We start from the raw sequence: 20594 nt of genomic DNA on the forward strand, positions 1-20594 counted from the left end.
CCTGACACTAAGGAAATGCAGGATTTATTGCATGCAGCTGAACAAGTGGGAAAGCATACTCTACAATGTGGTTTTGATTCATTAGATTAGAGGCTTCTTGTACAGCCGCAGTTACATGCTCTGTTATTCGAAGGCATGCTTGGTTAAAAGAACGTTTACCTGAACATGTTAAAGTAAAATGATTGGATGATGCACTACAGCATGATACTTTGTTTGGTGTTAAGGCACAAGAAGTGTTAAAGAAAATGGAGGATAAAGCAAAATCAATGCAGACAGCCAAGGATTTGTTACAGGTTCAACCACCTAGGTTTAGCAGAAACTGGCCTTCAAAAAATTGGTTGTTTCCGGTGTCAGGCAGGCTACAAAGAGGCAGATACAGACTCCCAAGAGGCAGATCTCAGCCCCAAGGCTCCTACAGGCCTAAACAATGGGGTGCTGCAGCCCCCAAAGGAGGAGAAGACAAATCACAACCTTATAGGAAACAGTCCCAATGACTTTCATCTACAGATGCCAAGCACTTACCTTTTGGCAGCACCCCTAGGGGGAAAGCTAGCACTTTTCTCAAAAAATTGGCACATAATCACCCAAGACAAATGGGTACTGAATATTGTTTCTCAGGGTTACAGGTTCCACTTTCACATGCTTCCAAAATCAAAAGGTATGCCGGACCTGCCACAAAACCAATGGGCAGAGGCTCAAAAACAAATTGCTGCTCTCATGGACATGGGAGCTATTCAAAGAGTACCACAGCAAGAACAAGGGCAAGGATTTTACTCAAGACTTTTCTTAGTACCCAGAAAGGACAAAGCCTGGAGACCAATACTGGACCTGTCAGTCCTAAATACTTTCCTGGATGTTCCAAAATTCAAAATGTTAACACTACAGCAACTTCTACCCATGCTGGGCAAGAAGGCTTGGCTAGTTACTTTGGACCTAAAGGAGGCATGCCTGCTAGTCCCAATCAGAAAGTCTTGCAGAAGATACCTCCGATTCATAGCAGGCTCAATGCATTACCATTTCTCAGCACTACCCTTTGGCTTATCTACTGCACCCAGGGTCTTCACAATATGCCTGGCACCAGTAATTGCATTTTGCAGACAAAAAGGAATTCAAATATATCCCTACTTGGACGACTGCCTTATTCATGCAGAGAGCAAGGCCATTCTTCTAAAGCATCTGGCGTTTGTAAAAAGATTACTAATTTGCCTAGGGTACACAGTAAACGAAAATAAATCAAAACTAGTGCCCTCTCAAGAGATAATATTTCTGGGTGCAAGCTTAAATATAACTGCCCAAATGGCTCATCTCACGCCAGATAAACAAAGGCAACTGACTCATTAGTTTCAAATGATGGCAACAAAGACCCAGCTCCCTGCAAGAAAAATTTTGCAGGCCCTGGACTTCATGGCGTCCTGCATTCTACCAATTCCATATGCAAGACTGCATATGAGGAAACTACAGTGGTATCTAAAAAGTGTTTGGACTCAACATTGCCACAGCCTGGAGACAATCATAACTTTAATTCCCTGCCTACAACAGGAGTTTCGATGGTGGTCCCAAGCCTGTCACCACAACAAGGGACAGCCTTTCACCTTACCCACAGCCAGGCAGACAATAACAATGGATGCATCGGATTATGCCTGGGGGGCACATATGGCAGGAAAATGTATTCAGGGCACATGGCCCAAGGAACAAATGCATCTTCACATCAATCAGAAAAAGATGTTAGCTGTACAGAATGCCCTGACAGCTTTCAAGGACCTACTACATCCAGGACAACTACTAATGAAGACGGACAATACCACAGTTATGTGGTACATAAGCAAGGGGGCACACTTTTCTACCCCCTATGCAGGCAAACCATGACTTTGTGGAACACAGCACTGACCTGTCAAGTACATCTGCAGGCACAATTCCTGCCAGGAACAAAAAATACACTGGCAGATGAACTAAGCAGAAATCTCATGGATCCTCACGAATTGAAACTAAATCCACAGTTGTTCAGCATGATAACAAGGAAATGGGGACACCCAGACGTAGATCATTTGCCTCCCCTCACAATTGCCAACTACAGAAATTCTGCACAAGAACTTATCACTTTCAAGCATGGAAAGTGGATGCTCTATCATTCAGCTGTAAAACCCTGACAGTTTATGCCTTCCCTCCAATGCCTCTTCTTACCAAGGTGCTCCTAAAAGTCAGACAAGAAAGACCAAAAATGATCCTGATTGCCCCAGACTGGCCACACCAGCACTGGTACCCAATCCTAAAGAGCTTGTCTCAAGGCCCAGCCTGGCCTTTACCTCAAATTCCTCATCTTCTGACTCAACAAAACAATCAGATTCTGCACAGTCAACTCAGAACCTTAAATCTGGCAGCATGGCAGATAATGTAGCCACTCAGACTGCACCTCTCTCTAAAGCTGTTATGGATGTCAGTTTAGAAGCCAGGAGGCCCAGCACTAGGAAATATTATGCAGGAAAAATGGAAGAGATTCTGTGCTTGGAACCAGGCACAAGGGCTCAAACCACTTGTTCCAAATATACCTCAGATTTTTCAATACCTAACTGAGATGCTGGACAAAGGCCCATCTTTTTCATCAATTAAAATCCATGCCTCTGCCATTTCAGCTCATTACAATACGGAACATCCTATTTTTTCACATCCTCTTCTAAGACAGTACCTCAGAGGGGCAAAAAACATAAGACCCCCAAGGAGAGCACCAGTACCAACTTGGGATCTCAATTTTGTTTTAGAAAAGCTCACACTGCCTCCTTTTCAGCCAGCCAGCACAGCTGATATAAAATTCTTATCATGGAAAACTGCTCGGCTCCTAGCAATAACTTCAGCAAGAAGAGTCTCAGAGTTACAGGCATTAATGGCTGTGGAACCTTTCATCATTTTTCACCAGGACAGGGTTTCTCTTAGGACAAACCCAACATTCATGCCAAAAGTGGTTTCCAATATGGCTCTGAACCAAACCATTCATTTACCAACTTTCTACCCAAACCCCCAGAATAGAGGGGAGAGACTTCTGCATGCTTTGGATATACCCAGACAGCTACGATTCTACTTGGACAAAACAAAAGCTTTCAGAAAAACTGAGCAACTGTTTGTAGCCTATGCTGCAGGATCACAAGGAAAGCCTATCACAAAGCAGACAATTTCAAAATGGATAGGACACTGCATTCACTTCTGTTATGCACAACATGGCAAATCAGTGCCTAAGGGTATTAGGCCACATTTTACCAGAGCAGCAGCCACTTCAGCAGCCTTTCTCAGAGGAGTACCAACCAAAGATATTTTAGAAGCTGCAACCTGGAGTTCAGTGCACACTTTCACCAAACACTATCACTTACCTCTCTACTCTAAATCCAGAGCAGGCTTTGCCACTGCAATTCTGCAGGGCCTGGTTGCCTCTCCAAATCCAATTTAGACCCAGCCACCCACCCTCAGCTTTGGGATTCAACCCAAGTGTAATGACTGCAACAGTGAAACACGGTGAACATAGTACAGTTGTGTACCTATCATAAATGTAGGTGTTAGAGTGTATTTACTGTTGCAGTCCAGGTTACCCTCCCACCATCCCCCTTTTGTCTTTGCTGGGACTTCTCTGTACTTCTCAACTCTATACAACCTATATGGTGTATATGCTTGTAGATAAAGGATATGTTTATATTAGTACATGCATGCTTTTTGGCATAATTTATTCTTTTCAGCCTTCCTATCTGGGGGCACCTGACATCTGGGGCAAGAAAAACTGAAGAAAATGGCGTTGGTTGCATCATTTATACCCCTGGCACACTGACGTCAGGGAAGAGGCGACAGCAACCGACACTGGACCTAGACTTTGGAACTCGGGCTGACTGCGGGTAGCCTGCCAGCAGGATAACCCAAGTGTAATGACTGCAATAGTGAATACACTTTAACATCTACATTTATGGTAGGTACACAACTATACTTTGTTGAGGCATAGCATTAAAATTCCACCAAGTACAATTGCAGGTTGTCCTTTATGGCTAGTTTGTTCATAGTTAGTACTGTCTTAGTGATGGCAGTACTCCTAGTCAGTACTGTCTTAGTGTTGGCAGTTCTCACCTGTGGTTCCACAGATTTTTGTAATATGTCTTCCATGATTCTTTTAACAAGAAAACCACGCTGTACAATAGTTACCCTTGGCAGCAAAGGTACTAGGATTAACTGAAAATTAACAAGTCTGTGCTCAACAGCCTGTGCACACTCCAGTGGTAAAAGTTCAAGGGGTGCTGGAGGCAGGACATATGTAAAAACACTGATGTAGTCAGTAATTCCACATAATCTACTAAAGCAGAATAGCTGTCCTTTTGGCTACCAGTGTGAAACAAAACAAAGACTGTAGTTTATCAGTTAGTTTTCACCAACAATGATCAGTCCCATACAGCACCTCCAAAGGTACAGGCCATCTGTTGAAAAACACCAAGTCCAAGGCTGAAAGGCTTTCCCAGGCCCAGTTTTCAGCCCTATAAATAGGTACTTTCACAAGGCAGATTACAGGTTAGCCTCAAATGGATCTTGCGGTCTATTCTTAAGACCTTCCTTCAGGTGAGAAATTAACTTGTGTGTTTTGGTGCTGTCAGGCAATATCGATATATGCAACATTGTTTGGCATCGAAGACCTTGTTATCTAACCAACTGATGTATGATTATTTCAATATTCCGTAAGAAAATGCATTTAAAGTGCATCTTTCAAATTCGCTGTACACTTCTACATACTGCAAATTTACTAGTCAGCTTATTACAGTAAATGTACCCAGCTTTTTCATATTTTATCTAAAATTGCTATCATTACTCTGTCATCTCTAATGTAAACTGTGGTGGTAGCACAGATGTTGATCATATTGATCACTGTTGCAGTAGCCCTAGCTGTATGGGTTATATCCTGCATAGCATACAACAGCCAGCCATCTTCCAAAGCTTCAAGGCACCTTTCATGCACCCAAGACGTCATTTAACCTGAGCTGAGATGACCGATTTGGGTGCCAATCCCTTCACAGCATTCATGCCAACAGAGGCTGAGCACTGAAAGTACAATGCTAAGAACAAAAAAAAAAAATATTCACACCACAAAACATGGGGGATGGAGGGAGGGGAGCGGCTACTGCAGTAGTGATCATTCGAAAATCTACTGTTATAGAACGTTAAGTTCATTCCCTCTTTCATCCCATGCCCCTCAAAATTTTCAAAGACAAAAAACACAGTGATGTGGTATGTCACCAGACAAGGGGGTTGCAAGGTCCTGTCTGCTTTGCCGACTAGCTGTTCAGGTCGGGGATCTAGCTGTCCACTATCAAGTGACTCTTCAGACTGTTTACCATTCCCTTGAAGCACAGTCTAGTTGCAGATTCTTTGAGCAGGTCCAGCACACAAGATCACAAATGGATGCTTCACTGAGATGTGTTCCTGGACATTGTCCATTAGTGGGATATTTCTCAGGTAGATCTTTTTGCCTCCTCACTGAACAGACAACTTCCTCTATTCTGCTCAACAGTCCCAAGTCCTCTGGCTTGGAAAGTGGATGCCCTGTCTTTTCATTGGAATTGGATGTTTCTGTATGCCTTCACTTCAGGTCTGAAATATTCTCTTCCTCTTTCCTGCCCCTTCTGCTCTTGTCTTATTCTTTTTTTTGCCCTCCTGGCAGAGGGGCTGTTCTCCTTTTTCTTCTTTTGGATGCACATGCTTTTCCTTGTTCCTAGGGACATTCTGTTCCTCCTGGGGCTTCTCCAGTTCTGAGTATGTGCATCTGTATATCACCTTTATGCCCTATGCCTTGCTCAAGGAGCATACTTGTGACTTACAACGTCTGTAAGTACTAAAGGCTTTAGTGTACTGGCCGGACATTGGGTTGTCCTTGGCAGATCATCGCTTAGGTCAAGAATACTGCAACAGTGAAGAGAAGGACATCTACTGTTGTAAGATTTTTACACAACTGTACTTCCCTCATGATCTATGCTGTGATGCATACTCTTTTCACCCTGCATAAATGGTCTTCCTTCCTCTATCCTTGCATTAAGCATCTCACTGTTTGCCAACAATCTTCTGGATTTAAGGAGTCCTAGTTCATCTTCTATATACACTGCGCTCCAAATGACTTTTAAATTTAGTTTTTCTTTTTGTTCCATCAGTGACTTCCAATTTAACAGATCCAAATCGACTCTTATGTCTAAGCTGTCACTGACTACTGGAAAATGGGGGGGGTACAAAAGTTAGTACACACAAACATCTAGCCCTCTGCTATCATCTTGCTCTAAAGTTCTATCGTTACACTTACTTTACCGTAACCAAGTGTTACCCCAAGTAAAAGAAATCACTGTAAGCAAAACATATTTGTAATGGTTACTTGTTTTAAATGGCTAGGATGGCTTATGGATTTTATTTTTGACAAGATTCCTAAGATTGATTCATTCACGGATGGGCTTTGGATGGAGTTTGAGAGAAGAGCTATGGATTGTATATGGCCTTCTAATCCTGTGGGTGTGTCATACAGGCTAAGAAGCAGGGTTAATGCAGGCCTGAACATAAAATATAGTTGCCCTTTTATCTTAGAACATGAGTTAGGTGCATGTCTTCATTGTCTTTCTAGGTGTAGAAGTACGTTTCTTGCAGGCTGTACTTGCTTATGATTTCATAAGCTTAGGGATGTAAACGTTGTGTAGTAAAATAGCTACTGATGAATCAGCACAGGGGTACAGACGGATAAAGCCCCAACTGCAGCCCAGATGACTAGAGATTAATTAGTGACTTGGGAGCTGGAAGATGCTAGCTCTTCCATCCTCAGGAGACTGAGGCAGCTTAGTCCACTGCACTGCTGGCATCCAATGGAAAACGATTGCCCTAGCCGGCACAGCAAATAGCCAAGGGCATGCAGATTCACCAAGCAAAGTGCTCATGTGCTGTAGCTGGGATTAAGCAAATTTGTCTATGGCTTGTTTGTGGAGTGCAAATGTCAGGCTGGCTTTGGTATTTGGAGTTAGGCCTGCCAAGCATCCCACTGATTGCTGCCTGATTATAACCCCTTCCAATGCCTGAGTCACTGAGAAAAGTCTGAAGGGGAGCTGATGGCTAGCAGAAGACAGGGGGAAAAGTACTTAGGGAAAAATGTATTGATGTCCAAGTTTTTGTACTGATAGGTAGCTCTCACAGCTGTCATGCTGATATAAGGTATAGACTCTTTAACAGTGAGGTTTGTATAATCTAATCCATGCTAAGATATTAGCACTCAATTGTCTGCTAGCTTATTAATTTATTCATTTTCCAGGTCCAAAGGAATTATCATAAACATATCCTCAGGTAGTGGAATGTACCCTGTTCCATTGCTAACCATCTACTCCGCAACTAAGGTAAGCCTTGAACTATATTTATTTATCTATTTTAATTAATTGAATTTTATTTTAATGCTGTACTGAGCTGGTGTAAATTGAACAAGACAGCACATACTTAGTCGAGACTGCATATTGTAGACACTTTAACGACTTTTTTTTTGTGGCTCTGTGGTATAGCAGTATGGAATCCTAATTATGTTGCTGTAACACAGTCATGTGAATTATCATCATGGAGTCCTACATATGATACGGGCAGCCTGAGCACTGGAGGAGCCATCTCATGAGGGAAAAGAATAATGAGGCATTGCTTGAGGCCTTTCCTTGGAGAGTGTGTGTGAGTTTGGGGGGATGTCTGTCTGGGGACACAAAACAGTCATTGAATCCTCTCTAGAGATTACAGACCTAATGGGGAGGATCTCCTTACAGTAGATAGTAGTCCTGTTTTATGGATATTTCACCTTCATCACCCAGCTCCCATTGCATGCTTCACTAAGTGTGTCACTGTATGGGTAAGGGAATTGAGGGAATAAGCCAAAAAAATGTAATGGCTGCCTGTGTGATAGCTGTATAGTGATTGGTTGTTGTCTTTAAATGGAAAATCATGTCCAACTGGTCAGTAGGAATGGAGCGGTAAAATGAACAGAAAATAATTTTAAAGATCTGTGATTAAGAGATGGCAAGTTAAATTTGTATTAATCTGTTAGCATTTCTGTGTAATCCCCACCCTTAAGTAATAATCCTCACTCTAGATTGTAGTGGGTACACAGATTATATCAATCATAAAGCAACTTTTGATTTAAAGTTAGCACACACAGTGCCTCAATAGGGAACCCTAGGATTTATAGTTTGATTAGCTGAGATGTGATTTATTGTCCATGTTTTGGGAAATGGTTGGACTTGTCAAGTAATGGCAAAACTAGTGATTTCATTTGTTCTTTGTTCGTCAGATATGCTGTGCATGCTGATTCTGAGGTTAAGTGATTCAAAGTAAAGAGAAAAAGTAATTTTTAACTAACTTTCCTGTTTAACCCAAGTATGTGCAAACTTGAGTTAATATATTTAAAGATTGCGCTGTAGAAATGAATCTGATTCACTGAAGGGTACATCCCTTCTGACTTTGAGTTGTTTTATGGTTTGCACTGGAAATGGTTTATGATTTCAGCTTTTTTTTTTATTTTCAAATCTTGAAATAATACTTGGTGAATCATTGATCTTGCCACCTGAGTTGCCGATTGCTTCCTTTCATTTGCATTTTCATAAATCATGCTTTTAAATTAGTTATCTCTGGCAAATTTTACTACGTTAATTTCTGTCTAGTCAAAACTAACATTAACAGTAATTTGTAACACGAAGGACCCTGGTTTGAGTCACAGAAAGACTAACCAGACTGAATGTCCCACAAGTGATTTCTTTTGCTGAATTGGGTGATTGGAGTCAGCACTGCAGACTGTGGACTTCTGGCAGTTGCTGGAGAAGGACCTTTTCTGTGCCAAGTTGTATGAATATGCATGCTTTCCTAAGGCTAGAGGCAAGCATTTTACTGGTATTGTTGCATATCATTTCAGATGGCTTGAGGGAAAGTCATTGTGATGGTGCATGTCTTGTCATCCTAAGTTGGAAAAGCCATTTAGAAAACTGTTTTTGCAAAGCTGAGAGCAGCCTCCTGTACTTTTCTACCCCCCTTGTTTGAGCCTTCTGCAGTTGTGAACCTTTGAATCCCCAAATTATAGTCATGGGTTTTGGTGGAGTCTGCAAGGTGAGTCAGCATTTTTGTGAATACTATTAGACTGGGACATTCAGGAGATGTGAGATCCCATTACATATATTTGTGTGAAAGCACACATGTTACAAAGTAGGACAGATGTATTGGCATAGAGGCAGAAGCTCTGAGAGTGACCCAGGTTGTCCATGCTCAATTAATGGCTTGGGTTTCTGTTGGAGCTGGTTTGGGAAGAGGAGAAGTGCCCATCCTTAGTGTAGGAGGGGATGGACTGTTGTCCAGTACCACAGTCTTTTAGGGGATGCAAAAGATGGCCCTTGAGTGACTGTTACAGTAACAAGCTGTATATGTTGTAACCTTCACCGTGGGTGCATGGGAGCATACATTTATATGAGGAAGTCATAGTAGCTGCCATTGTGATGTGGGTCATATACCCCCCCAAAGGAAGGCGAGGGCTTGTACAGATGCAGTTTCATTGCCAGGATGTTGGCAGAGGCAGAAAAAACTCTCATGGCTGCCTGGATGACAGCCTGTCCAAATGGCTGCCACCACTATGCTCAGAGGTTCCCAGTGCGAAAGAATGAACATCTTCAAATCCGATTAAATGAGGCTTAATAGTTGGCAAGCACAATGGTAAACAGAGTATAGGGTAAAAAAGGTTATAAACTGGGAGCACTGCTGTGATGCTCTAAAGTTATTTACTGCGTCAGCTGGATGCTGCAACAAAGATCATGGAGAAGGTAATCCAAACAAAACTTACAGTTGTGAGTTGTACTGATGTCCTTCAAGGATGCATCTGCAGTCATCACATATGGGTTGTCCTGCCTCAGGCAGCCCTTCGGTCAGCCGGATTCCAAAGTCTGGGTCTGGCCTCGGCTGATGTCGCACTTTCCCCAACGTCAGAGCGTCTGGGGTATAAAAGCATCAGCCGACGCCATTTTCCTCAGTCTTTCTTGCCGCATGGTGCCCAAAGCAGAAGCAGTTCGCAAGTGCCGGTCGGCCAGCTCCTGTGATTCAGCTACCGAAGACTTCGAAAAAGCTAAGTACCCCGTTGGGGACTCTTTCTTGCCTCAGCCGATGTCAGATAAAGTTAATAATTGTTTAACTTGTGGGAAACAAATACCTCATAAGGATTTCCACTCTTACTGCCTCCCCTGCCTAGGCCCAGACCACGACGTCTCGGCCTGTTCAGCCTGTGCTTCCTTCAACCGACAAACTCTTAGACGTCGGTCGGAGTTTGCAGAGGAATTCTTTGGGGCTAGTTTTGCTTACAAGATGCCGTCGGAAACTCCGACTTTGCATTTAGTTAAGAAACGGAAGGACAAGGACCGACACACGCGGGCCGCGGTTTCGGCTGAAACCACGGTCAGGCCTACCGTGAGTGTCTCGGTCTCGGCTGAAACAGAGTCCTTGGTACTTCCGATTACCGAAACCGCACAACCGACTACCTCGGCCCCGGAGGCCCCGGCCAAGCCGGTTATTGAATTACCTTCTGAAACTGGTGTCCAGGAACCTTCCGACACCATTCCTTTAGATAAGTCTACTCCTGCACGTGGTGCAGCCAGACCTCCTGCATCCATGTCCATTAAGGCCTTCTCTAGGGCTAAAGCTGCTAAACTTACTAAAGCTTTGCCTCCCAAGGTTACCTCTCAGAGACCTTCTACTGGCTCACAGATTCTTAGTTTAGCAGAGGATCTTATCTCCTTAATTAGAGGTTCTCAACCTCTTCCGGACAGGGACTCTCAACCACCCCCAGACAAAAGGCCCAGGGTTGAGCCCTCTGACCCCCACTCCTCAGATGAGTCCACTGATGGCTCTACTCTGTCAGACCACCAGGAGGAGGCTTATTCGGCCTACGAGTTTTCCTTTGGAGAGACATTACACTCTATGAGAGAACATTTTCAATGGCAGGGTCAGGAATTCTCTGATTCTAGAAAGAGATTAAGGACCTTTTTACATTTACCTCAGCGTAGGCCTTTAGCTATACCTCCTGTTTTGAATGTCATTGATGATGTGTACTCTGATGCTAGTACAGCCCCTGACTCTCTCCCTCCGGCTCCTGCCAAACCTGATAGGTACTACAGGGTCCCGGACTCACATCTACACCTGTACAAGGCCCACTCTGCTGATCCAGAAACTATTTCCCAAGGCCCAAAAGGGGTTGCAGCTGCCACTGCTAGAAATCCTCTTCCCTCTGAAAGGGAGTCCAGAGCTTTAGAGAGATGGGGTAAGAAAGTGTATACTTCTGCAACTCTTACCATGAGGGCATTAAATTGTCAATTTCATATGATACAGTACCAAGAGTATTTGTTAGATGAATTGCATAAGAAACTGTCTTCTTCTGAACCCCTTGATCGCAAATCTCTTCAGGATCTGGTACATAACTCCCAGCAGGTTAGTAACCATTTCTTGCAGTGTGGTTATGATGCATTAGAAGCTTCATGTAGGTCAGCTATGACTGGTGCAGTCATACGTAGGCATGCCTGGCTGAAGGAACAATCTCTGCCAGACCATGTTAAAGCTAAGCTTTTGGATGCTCCTATGGAAAAGCAAAAATTATTTGGTTCCACGGCTCAAGAGGTCTTAAAGAAATTTGAAGAAAAGACAAAATCTGTGCAAACAGTCAAAGACTTTCTACAAGTCCAACCACCGAGATTCAGCAGAAATTGGCCTACTAAGAATTGGTCCTTTCCGGACTCAGACAGATCTCAGAGAGGCAGGAATAGGCGTGCCAGAGGTAGAGGGCAAGCTAGAGGCTCCTACAGAGGCCGTCAATGGCAGCCTCCCAACCAGAGAGGTAGTGCAGGAACTACAACTGCTACACCAGGACAGACTCAATGACTTTGTTTTGACTCCGACCAGGGCTCAATTAGAAGCACCTTTGGGCGGAAAGCTTTCTTTATTTTCAAAAAATTGGCACAGTATTACAAGGGACTCATGGACACTGCAAATAATAGACAAAGGATACAGGTTCCATTTCCACACATTGCCAAAAAGAAAAGGCATGCCAGACCTGCCACCAAATCAGAGGGCAGAGGCTTTGAAACAAATTTCCAACTTAATACAAATGAAAGCTATAGAAAAGGTACCTCTTTCAGAACAAGGCCAAGGATTTTACTCCAGATTATTCCTTGTTCCAAGAAAAGAAAATCAATGGAGGCCTATTCTCGACTTGTCTGCACTGAATACTTACCTCATTGTGCCAAAATTCAAAATGCTGACTCTACAGCAACTCCTTCCCATGCTGGGCAAGGGGTCTTGGCTGGTGACTCTAGACCTCAAGGAGGCATACCTGCATGTCCCTATCAGACAAAGTTGCAGAAGACACCTCAGATTTCTTGCAGGGTCAGAGCATTATCAATTCTCAGCATTGCCCTTTGGCTTATCTACTGCGCCCAGAGTATTCACGAAAAGTAATTGCACACTGCAGACTTCAGGGGATTCAAATGTACCCATATCTGGACGACTGCCTTATACAAGTGGACAGCAAGCAAACTTTGTTAAAGGATTTGGATTATGCCATCCACCTACTGCAGGCCTTGGGATATACAGTCAACATCCACAAATCAAGACTTGTTCCATCCCAAAGAATAACTTTTCTGGGTGCGGATCTAGACGCAACCACCCGAATGGCCTTTCTCACAGAAGAAAAACAAAAACAACTACCAGATTACTTCAAGAATCTGACAAGACAAACTCAGCTGACCTGCAAGGAAAATCCTGCAGGCCCTGGGTTACATGGCATCTTGCATTCTTCTGATTCCACAAGCAAGGCTGCATATGAGAAAATTACAACAGTACCTAAGGAGTTTATGGACTCAGCACAGTCACAGCTTAGAAACTTTGATCCCACTCATTCCATGCCTCCAAAAGGAATTTCTGTGGTGGGCTCAAGCCTGCCAGTCGAACAGCGGGTTGCCCTTCAGCAAGCCAAGAGCCAACCAAACCATCACTACGGACGCTTCAGACCAAGGTTGGGGAGCACACATGGAGGGCAGATGTATCCAAGGGCTATGGTCACAAAGAGCTGCATGCACATAAACCAAAAGGAAATGCTGGCAGTGATGCACGCAATCGAGGCCTTCAAACTTTTCTTCATCAAGGCCACCTACTCATAAGGACAGACAACACCACAGTTATGTGGTACATAAACAAGCAAGGAGGCACCCATTCCTACCCTCTTTGCAGACTGGCAATGAATCTATGGGAACTTTCCTTGAAACTCAATATACAGCTGCAGTCCCACTTCGTGCCAGGGAAAGACAATATACTGGCAGACAGCTTAAGCAGAAATATCATGGATGCACACGAATGGATGCTGCACCCAGACATCTTTTTACTCATAACACAATCATGGGGAAGGCCGGAAATAGATCTGTTCGCCTCCCCCCACAATCATCAACTGAAGAAATTCTGCTCAAGGACATACCACCCACAAGCATGGAAAGTGTGGACGCTCTCTCTTTCAGCTGGAAAGCTCTAACAGTGTATGCTTTTCCACCTCTCCCATTAATGACCAAGGTCTTACTGAAGATCAGGACAGAGCAGCCCAGAGTGATTCTGATAGCTCCAAACTGGCCAAGACAGCACTGGTACCCACTGTTAAAGAGCATGTCACAGATGAAACCGTGGCCTCTCCCCCTATGGCCACTTCTACTGACGCAGCACAATTTCAAGACTCTGCATTCCAACCTGAAAACCTTGCAGCTAACTGCCTGGAAAATACCATGACTCCTCCTCTGGATAAGCTATCCCAGAGAGTGAAGGATATTATTATGGAAGCTCGACGGCCTTCCACAAGGAAGGCATATTCAGCAAAATGGAAAAGATTTCACACTTGGAACACAACAAAGGGCCTAGATGTGACAGTGATGAACATGGCACATATACTGGAATGTTTGGCAGAATTGTTCCACAGCGGCCTGTCTTACTCTTCCATTAAGATACATGCCTCAGCAATTTCAGCAGAATACAATGTTAATCCACCTGTCTTCTCTCATCCTCTCCTGAGACAGTTTCTAAGAGGAATCAAAAACATCAATCCTCCAAGGAAACCACCTCTACCTACTTGGGACCTTAACCCGTGTTGGAAAAACTAACACTTCCTCCCTTTGAACCAGCAGCATCTGCAGATCTACAGTTTCTGTCTTGGAAAACTGCCTTCCTTCTGGCCGTAACCTCAGCAAGAAGAGTATCTGAGTTACAAGCTCTAATGGCAGTACAGCCATTTCTTATCTTTCATCAGGACAGAGTTTCATTGAGAACCAATCCTACATTTATGCCAAAGGTGGTTTCCAGGGTATCCTTGAACCAAGCTATTCACTTGCCTACATTCTTCCCACAACCACAAAATAAAGAGGAAACACTTCTGCACACCCTGGACATACACAGACAGTTGCGCTACTACTTGGACAGAACTAAAAGTTACAGAAAGACTGACCAGCTGTTTGTAGCATATGCTGCTGGGGCACAAGGAAAAGCAATTTCCAAACAGACAATTTCAAGATGGATAGGAAATTGCATTCGTTTTTGTTACTCCTTTCATGGAAAAACTGTGCCAGCTAGCATTAGACCTCATTCCACAAGAGCCACAGCCACCACCACAGCCTTCCTAAGTGGGGTGGCTACCAAGGACATTTTAGAGGCTGCTACATGGAGCTCCGTGCATACATTTGCCAAGCATTACAATTTACCTTTATACTCCAGATCCAGAGCAGGCTTTGCTACGGCAGTCCTGCAGGGTATCTTAGCTACACCATCCTTTACTTAGTACCTCCACCCCCAGATTGGCTATGGTATTCTACCCATATGTGATGACTGCAGATGCATCCTTGAAGGACATAGTACAGTTTTGTACCTACCATAAATGTAGATGTCCGATAGGTATGCATCTGCAGTCAGGTTTACCGTCCCTCCTTCCCCTCTGTGGTATACTTCTTGGGTACTTTCCCCTCTTATAGCTAGCTGGGGGGATCTATTATGGTGTATTTGTTTTTATAGTACTGTGCATGTTTGGATTTGTTTTTGCAATGCATATCTCCAAATTTTAGCCTTCCTTAGAGGGCACCTGGCATCTGGGGCAAGAAAAACTGAGGAAAATGGCGTCGGCTGATGCTTTTATACCCCAGACGCTCTGACGTCGGGGAAAGTGCGACATCAGCCGAGGCCAGACCCAGACTTTGGAATCCGGCCGACCGAAGGGCTGCCTGAGGCAGGATAACCCATATGTGATGACTGCAGATGCATACCTATCGGACATCTACATTTATGGTAGGTACAAAACTGTACTTTTCACAGTGTTACCAGCCTGCCATCTGCCCTTTATGTCTAGCCCAAGGTGCAGTGGGAGTACTTAGTTTCCAGAGCAAGGTTTGTTTGTGCTCAAGTATAACTGCTGCAATCTTTTAGAACAGAGTTTAAGAAGATGCTTTTCCGGTTACTTTGCCTGGAGTGTTCTAATGTAAATGTAAAGATACCAGAAATATTGGGTAAACTGTTATAAATTGTACTTACTGTTGCTTCTAGTAGCAACACTCCATTATGGATGGGCACATGAAATAATTTTGGAGATGGCATTGAAAGAAATTATGGCTTAGTTCTTAAGTTTGTTGATATATCTGATCCTTGGAAGGGCATCCAAGTGAGTCTCTTGGTGTGAAAATATCACTGTTTGTTGGACCCTTTTCCTGTGTCCATTAAATTGGTAATAAACTGCTTGCTAACCATTGTAATGTTGAACTGTGGTAGTTAACTTTGCATTCCTAAAACATATTGTACTTGTATTGTCAGTTTTTGCGCTCACATTGACAAAGTCATGATCCATCATTTAGTTTCCTGTAAGTATTTTGATCCAGCACTTTGAGACTGTAATCTTATTTTGTCTGAGAATTTGTTCATTTTTCTGGATTTCTACTGGGCATATTTTTTAAACTCCTTTACTGAATCATCACTTGTGACATAGGCAAATTTACATTTATACAAAAGTAATCCAACTATTAAATTAACATCAACAAACATTATACTTCATATATTGCTATATATCATATAACCTAAGTGACATTACATAAATGATTCACTTCCTGCCCCCTTTTTTTAACAAGAAATATCTTTATTAAACCATCACTTATGACATAATCAATCATACATTTATGTAAATGAAAACAAACCACACCGACAGTCCTAGTTGCAAGCATTATACATCACAAACCGTACTGACATACTCCCAGTTGCAATCATTATATATCTCTTATAATCTACCCAATCATTTTCGGTCAAACATTATGTAGCTTATTTAAGTCCTGCCTTTTTAAACTTACTCCTCCCCTGTATGTATTGTTCCCACAGTTCCCCTGTTTCCTATGTAGTTTGCTCCTACCCTTTTCTAAAGACCTCAATTCCAGTTGTTTTATCTGTGTTACTATATTTACTACTACTAATATAGTTGATTTAATTTTTGATTTCCATTTTCTAGTAATTGCTTTTTTGGCCGTCACCATAATTAGACACAACAAGGCCTTACCATGTCTAGGCAATTCTGATTCTGTGTCATAGCTCAGAAAAGTAATCTCCCTCGTCACACTAATCTGCCCCCCCCCCCCCAGCATCTCTGACAGTGCATCACGCAGGAAATCCTTAAAGTCTGCCAACCCACTGCATTCCCAGAAAATATGTTCCCAAGTATCTTTCCCCATCACATCTCCAACATTTGCTGTCTAACTCAGGAAAAATTCTCTGGAGTCTACTTGGGGTATAAAAATATCTATATAAACATTTCCAAGCAAAAATCCTAAATCTTCTAGATTTTGTTGCATATTTGGGAGACATACATATATTGCCTCATTGTTTCTTTGTGAATTGCTTATCCAATCTCTTCCAAATCCTTTCTAACCTCTTGTGACCGATACTTATTAATGGCAGCTTCTGTTCTAGATTCTACTAAAAACTTTACTAGTGCTGGCCTTTCCGTTAGGACCCTCCTGTTTCTTTCTCTTTGCCTATAATCAGATATCAATCCTTGATAGGGAAAGTGATCTCTAACCAGCAGTCTAAATACATTCTTGGCCTTTTCCCATGCTATTAACTTTTCCCTCTCTAGATATTTGCTCCCAATATCGAGGTTCTTTTGTCAACTTTCTCCAATAAATTCCAGCCCCCCTCTTGCTTATTCTCTATATCTCTAATTGCTGTCATCCATATTGGCAGAATCTCCTTTCTCCATTCCCATGTTGGCTTAGTTCTTAGAATACTTTCTGCTACGTTATGGATATAATATTCTGTATGATTATTGTTATTTTCCTTAAAGGCCTGCATTCAAAATCCCAGTCTCATCTTGTTTCTTGAGCTTCCCCTCATTTCAACATCATCCCTTTCCACTCTGAGTTATAGTTTTCTGCTTGTGCTATTTATAGGAGCCTTAACTGTGTATCTCTAAAATATCCCTTCAAATTGGGTAACCCAGTCCACCCTATTCTACTGGAAGAATTGGCTTATCCCACTTGACTCTTACCATCTTTCCCTCCCAGATAGTCCTTCAGGTCTTAATTAACTGCTATCTACAACTTCTCCTCTGGTTGATAGAAATATGCCTGACCTGTGTACAAGACTAACGGGACTAAAAGCATTTTGACAGCTTGTATCTTACTATCCATCTGCGTACAACAAAGCTTCCATTTCCCAGTTTTTGTGTTCTCTTTTGTTTAGCCTCTTCCCACATATCCTTAGCTCCAACACTAGAATCATTATTAATCCATACTCCTAAATACTTCATTTTATCCTGTCCTCATAAATACAGATATCGCTGAATCAATTTGTGTGTGAGTGCATAATTTACCACTATTGCTTTTGTTTTAGCTTCATTAATTTTGTATCCCGAAAAGATCTGAAACTGTCTCAAAATGTTCCACAACACTGTAGTGTCTATTTCTGGTTTTGTCAGGTATAAAATATCATCTGCAAATAGAGCCAGCTTTTCTTAACTACCATACCAATTATACCCTTGAATTTCTGAGTCCCTTGTTTTCTTTGCCAGTGGTTCTAAATATAATGCAGATAACGAAGGAGAAAGAGGACATCCCTGCCTGGTTCCTCTGCTCAAGCAGAAATTATCAAAGAGGACCCTGCTCACTTTAATTTTTGCCTCCAATCACTCTTATATCTTCTGAATCAACCTTATATTTTTTTCAGGAAATGCAAATGCTTCCATTGTCCTGGTCATAATGTAATAGCTTACTCTGTCAAATGCTTTTCTGCATCAAGCCCCACCAACAACAATGGTATCTTCTTACATTTTGCTTCCATCTGGATCTTCAGTGTTCTTTTAATTTTGTCTGTTTGCTTCCCCTCCACAAAACCACATTGATCCATATCTGTCAATTTTGGCATTGCTTCTGCCATTCTTTTAGCCATTATAGACACATGGGCATTTTATAATCATAGTTTAGTATGAAGCTGGATCTAATGGATCTTTACCCTCTTTTGGTATTGCAGCTAATAATGCCTTCTTCCAGGATGTTGGTACTTCTCCTCTTAAAATACTGTTAAACCTTCCAGATCTTTATCTGACTTTTCCCTCCTAGCTTCCAAACTTCCACAGGAATACCATCTGTTCCTGGGGACTTACCTGTAGATTGGTTATACATCACAATTTTTATCTCATCTCCTTCTAGCCTAACCGTTAGTAAGTGAGCCTCATCTATGTCTAACCTTGGAATATTTAATTCTTCCATAAACATTTCCATTTGTAGCTTTTCTTGATTTCCACATTTCTCTGCTTTATACACACTTTCATAGAATTTCCAAAATATTTCTAATACCTCTATAGGATCTCTTGCTACTGTACCTTCCTTGTTATAGGCTCACTAAACTTGGTGACAGCCCTTTCTGCTTTTTATTGCCTGAGTTATTGTGCTAAATGTTTTTGCGCTCTACTGTTATCAAAAAACAGTTGCTTAACAGCAATTTTTCTAAACTCATGCATATTATCGAGGTGATGCCCACCACTTCTGCCAATATGCTATGGACACCAATATGTGTCATCCCCATGCTGGACCAGTAATCAAGGAGCCTGAATCCTCACCACTGACAATGGAGAGGAACCTGCACTTGGAATACAAATGGATACACTCAGTATTTCCAGATGCAGACCTCTCTGCATCAAGTACAGTTTCCCTTAAGAGCACACACGGGGAGCGCACACAGCCCGGGGTCTGGATGTCTCTATATCAGGTCCCCAGTAAGACTCCCCAAACGTACAGCTGTAAAGTTAGGTCCCCAGCCGAGTGTCCAAGCCAAGTCATCCAGCACCCTCTCTGTAAACCCAGTGCTTCATATTCCTACCCCAAGTAGCTCACACACACACACCTGGGAAAGGATGGCACAGGTTTACTAGCTTATGCCCCCTTCTGCCCAGACTATAAGGTAGTTGTCACCACCAAACAGTCCCCAGTCAGATCCTCTAATGCCCTTAACAATGGGTGTCCAATTATACTGTGTAGTATTAATACTAATGCAAATGGTAATGGTTCATCCAGATGGATAGGCCTTCTGGAGTGGGCCACACAGTGTCACCAAATAAATATAAATACTCGCAAAGGTTAGTTACTTTCTACAAGGACTGGCCACAAAAAAGTGTTAAATATATTTAATAATAAAGAACTTGAAAATATTGAATATATATTTACAGTAAACCACAGAGTTCATATCACAGAAAATGTTGAAATTAACTCTGATGGACAGGCTCGTACAAATAAAGAAAAACATACTCTAGTCTAAACTAAGCTTCAGTATATCCTGACTGAATCTAGAAGAATTACTGTTCCCTTAGTTACTTACTACAGCAAGGCAAGATGCTGTGGGTGAGGGCCTTTAAAGTCAAACTTCCCAAACAGAATACTCAGTACTCTGAGAGTTCTCTTTGTAATATCTAAAATATAGTTTCCAGGAAGGCTGGCAGAATGACCTCACCTGGCCACGTGACTCTAGGTTCTCACAGTATTCCCTTTTGAAGCTTAGATAGTAATTTAGCAGTGACTGCCACAATACACATCCAAATCTTTATGGCAGTGCCTGGGGCCTCCCTCTTTTCACTGAGTTAATGAACAAAGGCTCTTTCCCAGACCCAGCATCTCTGGTCTTATTCAGCACTGTGAGGAGCCATTTTAATGGCTTAACAGCTTATTTACACTGCTTTGCTGGCCTAGTGTCCTGTATTAAAACCTTTACATTTAATTCAGTTGCAGTAACGCATTTCTTTTCATTTCAGCAGGGTACACTGTTGATGCATTTTAACACTGGCAAACCTCAACAATACATTTTTAGCACAAACATCTGTACAAGTTTGTAACACAAGCAACTTGCATAAATAAGTTTGATATTCAAAGAACAAGTCATTCTTCACAAAACTCCAGGTGGCTATGCTGGCTGCTGGCACTTGCCGATATCATCACAGAGGTAATCCCTTATTTTCTGCTTAGCATTCTGCGGTTAATCCTCCTCTTGTTCTGTACTCCATGTTCTGC

General features: G+C 42.4%; 1 protein-coding gene across 1 annotated transcript in view; it reads left to right on the forward strand.

Moving 5' to 3' along the window:
- Positions 1-20594, forward strand: part of HSD17B12 (hydroxysteroid 17-beta dehydrogenase 12) — a gene marked incomplete in the record, with an annotated part of 1530252 nt that overhangs the window by 1045252 nt on the left and 464406 nt on the right. The window contains 1 exon segment of the mRNA XM_044083399.1: positions 7295-7376. Coding sequence (XP_043939334.1) covers positions 7295-7376 — 82 coding nt within the window.

The sequence above is a fragment of the Protopterus annectens genome, chromosome 9.part0, assembly GCF_019279795.1.
Source record: "Protopterus annectens isolate FY-2018-M chromosome 9.part0, PAN1.0, whole genome shotgun sequence".
Classification (NCBI taxonomy): domain Eukaryota; kingdom Metazoa; phylum Chordata; order Ceratodontiformes; family Protopteridae; genus Protopterus; species Protopterus annectens.